Source organism: Sorex fumeus, unplaced genomic scaffold, assembly GCF_029834395.1.
Source record: "Sorex fumeus unplaced genomic scaffold, SorFum_2.1 ptg000008l, whole genome shotgun sequence".
NCBI classification, from domain to species: domain Eukaryota; kingdom Metazoa; phylum Chordata; class Mammalia; order Eulipotyphla; family Soricidae; genus Sorex; species Sorex fumeus.
In genome coordinates, this window is record NW_026606065.1 from 33,013,912 (window position 1) to 33,022,500 (window position 8,589).

The window sequence follows — 8,589 nt, forward strand, 5'->3', positions numbered from 1 at the left end:
TGGCGACTTGGTGGCTGTCATCCTCCAGAGGCCATTGGACAGTCAGGCTTGGGCCCGCAGTGACGAAACTTGTTGGGCCTCACGGGATGGGGGGGGAGCCGGGCCTGTCCTCCCCACCCCAACGAGACCCCAAGTCATCGCCCACAAACGGCCTCTCTGGCTCCTCATCAAGCTGCTCAACGGCCATGATCCCAGAGACTCAGGAGCAGATCTCTAAACCCAGTGGCTTTTGGCAGAAATCCCTCCAGATTTAAGTGTTAAAATTTTGAAATTTCAAAACCACATGGCCCTACTGCAGCCACACGACATCGTATGTTATTCATAACCAGCAATAGAACACAAATGGTCTATTGTTGCCTTTTCAGCAGATCTGAGTGTTGGGGTAAAATCTCAAATAATGGTGGGTCTGGTGTCAAAATAGCGAATGTGATCAAAGTAGAGAAAGAGTAATGTGGAAATCATCTGCCACACAGGCAGGGGGAGGGTGTGGGATGGGGGTATACTGGGATTTTTGGTGGTGGAGAATGGGCACTGGTGAAGGTACGGGTGTTTCATTGTATGACTGAGACTTAAACCCGAAAGCTTTGTAACTGCTCTCACGGTGATTCAATAAATAAAATTACAAAAAATGGGAAAAAAAAAGTAAGGTGGAGTTCATGCACAATTCAGTCAGCTAATCAGTGGCTGAATAAATAGCAGTACTCCTACAAAAAAAAAAAAAGAAATAAGTGTAAGTGAGAACCAATCACTTGTCCAAAAATCACAAAATTTTTGTAAGTAGCTATCTAGGACTTGAATCCAGTTTTGTTTAATCTGACTTCATTAAAAGGTTATTTCTCAACATCTTTGTTATTCTGAAATACCTTATTTTTTGTTTTTCTTTCCATTATGTAAATTGTGAAAGCATGTGGACTTATGTATTCCATAAAGTTGATTGAAAATTCTGGTTTTCTATTTGAGCTTGTCCTCATATTTTTGTTTGTTTGGGGGCCACATCCCAGTGGTTCAGTCCTCGGGGATATTCCTGGTAGTGCTCAGGGGACCATTTAGGTTGCCAGGCATCACACCCAGGTTGGCCACGTTCAAGGCAAGTACCTTACCCACTGTACTATTGCTTCAATCTCCTTATCCTGAATATTTAACTTGTCTGAGACTTAGAAACCTAAACATTTATATAAATTAACAATAATAATAAAAGGAAAAATTAATGTAAATGATAATAACTATTGAAAGTAAGGGTTAATATAGAACTGACTGATTTATGCCAAGAATCTGCCATAGTGTCTGACAAGGGATGGAGTCTGTGATGATAAGGGTCAGATTCTAGAACGCCCCCATTTCTTTGCATTCCTTTAAGGATTGAGTGAGTCATTCATGATAAATACTGATGATTTTATGTGAGATCGTATTGTTTTATGGATATTTGGAACCTATTTACAGGACCTGGGAGGTGTCATGAAAAAATGTATCCATGTAATTGAAGAAAATTTCAGTTTTGTTTCATTAAACCTATTTCATCAGAGGCGGTGGAACTGAGGAGTTGGTCCTCAGAGCTCGGCTTGGGGCTGGGAGACCTGAATTGGCAGGACCTCTGGGACCATGGCAGAGGGATGGGAGCACCTGGGGACAGGTGCTGTGGGAAGTGACGCGTGCCGAAGCATCTGCAACAGCCCTGTAAACAACAGTATCTCAATAACCGTGTTGTTGTGGTTGTTGATTCCAAAAATGAGAAAAAGTATTATTTTGTAAGGGAGATAAAACTTAAAAGGTTGGAGTGCATGGTTTTTGTGCATGTGGCCTGCAGTTCAAGGACCTATTAGACCCACACTGAAGGGCTGAGTGTCACCAGCACCAGGGAGACCCTATTAATATATGCATATATGTGTCATGATTTAAGAGTAGTGAATCTTGTTAAAGAGAATTTTAATATTTTCCTTCTGCTTTGGGCCAGAGTGGTAGAACGGGTAGGGCATTTACCTTGCATGTGGCTGACCTGGGTTCGATTCCTTCACCCCTCTTGGAGAGCCCAGCAAGCTACCGAGAGTATCCCACCCACACGGCAAAGACCGGCAAGCTCCCCGTGACATATTCGATATGCCAAAAGCAGTAACAAGAAGTCTCACAATAGAGACGTTACTGGTGCCTGCTCCAGCAAAACCAGTGAACAATGGGAGGATGGTGCTACAGTGCTTTTTCTGCTTTAACTAGATTATTTTTCATAAAGTAGTAGTTACATGCACTGTGTTGCCACTAAATATTTAAATTGTTTTTCTCTTTTAGTTTACTTGAAAGTTTGTGTTTCGTTTTCATTCTAGACCCAGACCTTATCTGTTTGAAAGAGATCATGAATTTGCTCCCAAGAAAGAGGACTTACCAGTGGTTATTCTCTATGCAGAAATAGGGACCAGAGCATTTGGTACATTCCATGATGTATTGGCTGCCAAAGCCCAAAATGGGGAAATTGTGTACATTCTTCGGCATTATATTAAGGTACATCTATTTTTATCGTGGTTATTATAGCTATAAAGTGTCTAATGATAATTGCTGCCAGAACATTTAAAGAGTTTTTGAAATCCCATCTATCAAGAGTAAATTTATTTGGAGGCACCAGAGAGATAGTTCAGCGGGTAAGGCGCTTGCCTTGAACACTGCCCATCCCGCTTTGATTCCCAGCGTCCCATATAGTCCCCCACCCCACCCCACCCCTCCCTCCCCTAGCCTGCCAGAGTTACTCCTGAGTGCAGAGCAAATGGTAACCTCTGAGCACAGCTGGGTATGGCCTAAAAAACAAAATCCAAACCCATGCTGCCCCAGCCCTCAAAAGAGCAAAAACTCAGATGTAAATTTATTGGGAAAAAAAAAAAGGATGGATCTCTGTATCTTTTCTAGAAGCTATTAGTGTTTCTATTACTTTCTCTTAATCTGGGACAGCCTTAAAACTCGGATTTTGCTGGGGTCCATTACTGTTTTGTTTTTGGGTTATTTTTTTTTTTTTCAAAATGTTACCTATGAGGAAATCTGATCTACTGACAATATATACTAGATCAGAGCAACAAGCAAATGAAACTTAACTCCTCCCTTACTGCACTTACAGAAGCTAACCTGAAAATATATTAGACTTAAACATTCAATATGAAGCTCCAAAAATTGACAAAACCAGAAGGAAAAAAGACAAAAGATTGACAATGTCCTTTGCAGTGACCTTTCTCTAGGTGAATAGATCTCAGAAGTTCTCATCACAAGAAGAAAAAGGGTGGGGGGGGGGAATAATCGACCAAAGTTATTGTGGTAATCATTTATAATATATGTCCAATCCTAATTTGCAATTTAAACTTTATGGTTCTGTCTGACTGTTATAGGATTGTAGGAGTTGGAGAGGAATATCAAAAGATATGTCTCTTTTTTTAAAAAAAAAAAACACTAGGTCTCCCCAAGTGCATACGCCCTCTGAGGTATGCTCCATATTGAGAATTAGTGTCGTAGATACTCCTGGAGGAATGTAGATCTTGAGTGTGGTCTGTTACATCATACTACCCAGCTTTAAGGCAGTTCATAGCAACAGATTATTTTCCTATATTTCATATTGTACATTCAGAATTGTTACATCATAAATCTAGTCTACATATTTCTTTTAAACATTGATTATTTGGGGCCCAAGTAGTAACAGAGGTGGACCCTGCCTTAAACACGGCCGACCTGGATTTGGTCCTCAACATCCTACATGGTCCACTGAGCCCTGCCAGGAGTGAGTGGTCCCTGAGCACAGAACCAGGAGTAAATTTGGAGCATTGCTGGGTGCAGGCCCCTTCCCCCCAAAAGCAAAAATAACAAGAAAACAAAAATTTTAGGGCTAGAGCGATAGTGCAGTGGGTAGGGCATTTTCCTTGCACAGACCCAAGTTCTATTTCCGGCACACCATCTAGCTCCCCGAGCACTGCCAGGAGTAATCTCTGGGTGTAATAGCCAGGAGTCAGCCCTGAGCACTGCCGGGTTGCTCTGAAAATCAAAACCAGTAAACTCACCAAACTTTAAAAATTACAGTTAAATTTTTATTATGTTTTCAGATAAAGCAAATATGAATTTAATAAATATTTTTATTATTGGGGGTTGATAGCATTCTACATCTGATCATAGAAATTCCCTGTGTGAGTTTCCATTTCTTTTGTGACCTCTAGCTAAAGCTTCAAATTGTTTGCCGCCAACTGATTGTCGAGTGGCTAGTTAATGTATATCTTTAAAGTGGGTTGTATGAAATTGACCCTTTTTGTAAGAGTTTTAACTTTGTTCACTTCCTATTTTTTAAAATAAAGATAGCTCAGTCTTATAGCAAATGCAAATTTTTCAAGCTGCATTTTGCTATCGGTAGCAGTTTTAAATTCTTATTATGTGTATCTGGATGAACTGAATTCTTACTTGAATTAGAACATTCCAGTAAAAGTCATTCTGTTCATATATTTATTTGGTTTGGGCAGGCATGCCTGGCTGTGCTTAGGGGTTACTCCTGGCTCTGTGCTCAGGCACCTCTGTGCCTTGGATCAAACGTGGGTGAGCCTTGTGCAAGGCTCCTTCATCCCCTGTAGTATCCCGGTGGCCCCAGTATGCAGTTATGTTTAAAGCTGAGGAAGAAGGTTGATCCCACTGCTGAAAGGCAGGAGTAAGGCAGAGCGTCTACACCTGGTTACTATTTCTCTGATTGCTGCCTCTTCCTCTGTTAGCATTGGGATTGCCAAAGTGCTCCTAAACAAACCTGCATTTAGCAGAGACACACAACACAGTCGAAGGCTAGAAGAATATGCCTAATAGGATTTTGCCTGAACGTTAGACATTTTCTAGATTGTTATGTGTATTTCTCCAAGTTGCTTTCCATTTGCTCTGTATCACAGGAGGAGTGATAGCACAGTGGGTAGTGCGTTTGCCTTGCACATGGCTTACCTGGGTTCAATTCCTCCATCCCTCTCGGAGAGCCCAGCATCCCTCTCAGGGCAGAGCCTGGCAAGCTCCCTGGAGTATTCTATATGCCACAAAACAATAACAACAATTCTCACAATGGAGATGTTCCTGGTGCCCGCTCAAGCAAATTGATGAACAACAGGACAGTGCTACAGTGCTTTCCATTTGAGGTGTATGGTGACAGCTCCTCCTTGGGGAGACCTTCTCCGGAGGGGTATTATGTATCTGCCATCTACAGATAGGGGGAACTTGAGAACCAAAGCTGGGAACTTAAACACTTCGCATAACTGAGTTTTAGGCAGTAGTTTCCCTCACTGCGAGAGTCGATGATAATTTGTGGCATTTGGTGCATTTTAATTGAGAAAGATGGAGAACACAAGTCATGCGGGTGTTTATGGCTCTGAGGTTCTTGTCTTCTTTGCCTCGAGTTTTTAGTATTGCTTTTGGTAACATTTGTTGAATACCTTTTGCTGTTTTGGCCATCAGCATGTAATTTCTTCAAAGGGGTACAGGCAGGCTGCATTGACACCTGATTTTATTAGGTTCTCGGGGAGAGCCAGGAAAGTCACCATGGCATAATGGGAACAGACCAGATATTGTTTTATTGTAAAACTGTATTGTATTTATTGTATTAATACTGGAGAATTACAGCAGAAAAATTTATAAAGAAGTGATTGTCAACTAAATTCTAGTTCCTCTAGAGTATATAAAAAAGTCTTCGAAGTAGGGACCAGAATGATAGTACAGTGGATTGGGCACTTGCCTTTTCGTACAGCTGACCTGGATTTAATCCTTGAGCACCACCAGAAGTGACTCTGAGTGGAAGCCCTGAGCACTGCCAGGTATGGTCCAACCCAAACCAAACCAAGACAAAAACGTTCTCCAAATAATATTTCATGGCGAAAAAAAAAAAGTTAATTGTAATTTCCCCCTAATGTCTTATTTTGAATAACGTCTTCATACTTATATTTCGTTGTTTGGGGGCCACACCCAACGGTGCTCAGGGATAACTCCTTACTGTTCCGGGATCACTCCTATGGGGGCTCTGGGAACCCTATGGAGTTCTGCTGGGGATTGAACCCTTGTTGACCACATGCAGGACAAGTGCCCACGTGCCCAACTCTCTCTCCTGCCCCTCGTGTTGATTTCAAAGCAAGACTTTTGACTCAATGTATATTCTCTTTTACTTTGAATTTGAGTAGAAACCAAGCTCCCAGAAAATGTACTTGTCAGGCTATGGCGTGGAGCTGGCGATTAAGAGCACGGAATACAAAGCGTTGGATGACACTCAAGTCAAACGTAAGTTTTCTGACCCTCAGAAAGAGTGGGACAGACACAGAATGACTGCACCCATCTGTGGCATATAAAGTAACATAATATTGAGACTAACACCTAAGGATAGTAGAGATAAGGGCCAGGAGGATCACCCCACGGCTTGGAAGCCGATCTCATGTGCTGGGGGAAAAGGCAGGTGGAATGGAGAAGGGAGATGCGTGCTGAAAGTAGGTTATGAACCAAATATGATAGCCACTTAGTACCTGTATTGCAAACCATAACACCCAAAAAGGAAAGAGAGAGGAGTAAAAGGGAATGTGCCTGCCACAGAGGCAGTGGAAGGGGATGGGGTGGGGGTGGTGGGAGGGATACCGGGAACATTGGTGGTGGAGAATGGGCACTGGTGGAGGGATGGGTACTGGAACATTACTTAATTGGAACATAATCATGAAAATTTGTAAGTCTGTGACTGTATCTCACAGTGATTCATTAAAATTTAAAAAAGCAAGTTTTCTGGCCCTGTGCCTTGGTAGGGGGGAAATCTGGAGGGTTTACATACTTCCATTTTTTAAAACTTCAGTGCATGTGATTCTGTGAGATGTTGATTGGGACCTGATATGGGACTGATATGATAATTTGTGGCATTTGGTGCATTTTAATTGAGAAAGATGGAGACACAAGTCATGCGGGTGTCTATGGTTCTGAGTTTCGTCTTTGCCTCGACTTTTTAGTTGCCCTTAACTGGGAGATTCAGCTTAACTGGGAGATTCAGCCGAAGGGAATGAGCTGGGGAACGTGCAATGAGACCTCCTTCGAGATCGGGCGGGGCTAGCGGGAGGCAGACTGGGAACAATGGTGGTCAAGAATGGGTACTGGTGGAGGGATGGGTACTCAATCATTGTATGACTGAAACGCAGTCACAAAAATGTGTAAATCTGTAACTGTATCTCACAGTGATTTGTTAAAAAAATTCTGAAAAAAAAGGGGGGGGCATCCTGGGTGGGCAGGATCCGCTTCCAGGATTTTTGACCTAGATGAGGAAGCCATAGAGGCAAGCGCACTTTCTGGGAGTAGCTCAGTGAACCCAAGCTCCCTGCAGAAGGAGCAAGGACAGCCCAATCTCATCCAGAATGCCGGTGCCGTCCGTCTCCCTGGCCTTTTGCTCATTCCTTGGCGTGCTCCGTGCTGGTGCTTCTGCTTCCGTTTTGTCTTTTCTTCCAGAGCTGTCCTGGGGGCCTCGCTCACCTCACACGAGCTCAGGGTGCCCCAGCTGACTGGGCTTCGGGTGAAAGTCAGCACTGCTGGCTAAGAGGTCCTGGGGGAAAGCTAGGTAGGAATGACGGCATCTGGCTCTTACACATCTCACCATATAGCTCCCGCACAGCTCTGAGCTTCTCTGCATGGAACTTCATCATCACCTTATGAAGCTTTTCCATCTCACATGGATTGTAGGGGGCTGGTAGCAAAAAGCATTTTTATTTATTTATTGATTGATTTATTGCTTTTGGGTCACACCTGGCATTGCACAGGGGTTACTCCTGGCTCATGCACTCAGGAATTACTCCTGGCAGTGCTCAGGGGACCATATGGGATGCTGCGAATTGAACCTGGGTCGGCCGCTTGCAAGGCAAATGCCCTCTCCACTGTGGTATTGCTCCAGCCCTGCAAAAGGCATTTTCTAGCAGTCTTTGGACCTTAGAATTTGAAGTCAACTAATCATGTTTTCTCTCCTAGAACTTGCAACATAATTCTGCCATCATCTTATTTTCTTGGGTTTGGGGCCACACTGGACCATTCGCAGGTGCCACTCCCAGCTTGTTGCTTGGTGGGGTGGGTGGGGGGGTCACTCACTAATGCTTGGGGCCCCTGCGTGAGGAGCCTGTTGACTTTGCGTGGCCTGTGGGCGTCCTTTGTATGTATTTGCAAAGTACCTCAAATGCCATTCTCTAATCTCTTCTTCTGTCTATGTTTTGGGCTTTTAGCTGCACACATTTTGGTCTTCAGTTTGTCTGTTCCCAAAGGCAGATGAATCAGGCCGTTCTGCCTGGTGCTTTAAGAATGAACTTCCCAGATTCCAGCTTGAGGATCCCACCGGTTGAGTCTCTCAGAGGCTCCCTGTCGGCTCCCTCCTCGTTCACCCGCTGTGCCTGGCAGGCTTTCCCGCTCCGCCTCGTCATCCTTGTCTAGCCTCCCATTGGCGCCCTCTGGTTCTCTCCACCTGCGAGGCCAAACCCAGAGCCAGAGCATTCTCTTCTCCAGGTGCCTCAGTGTTTGTAATGAACCCCAGACTTTCACGATCCCTGGAGATGTCTCTGGGCTCACGCTGCTCCTTCTGTCTGGAACCCTCCTCCTTTCCCTACCTCT

General features: G+C 43.9%; 1 protein-coding gene across 1 annotated transcript in view; it reads left to right on the forward strand.

Annotated features, from left to right (window-relative positions):
• Positions 1-8,589, forward strand: part of UGGT2 (UDP-glucose glycoprotein glucosyltransferase 2) — a 128,100-nt gene that overhangs the window by 20,913 nt on the left and 98,598 nt on the right. The window contains exons 5-6 of the mRNA XM_056109679.1: positions 2,316-2,490; positions 6,153-6,249. Coding sequence (XP_055965654.1) covers positions 2,316-2,490; positions 6,153-6,249 — 272 coding nt within the window. The remainder of the gene's footprint in view (positions 1-2,315; positions 2,491-6,152; positions 6,250-8,589) is intronic.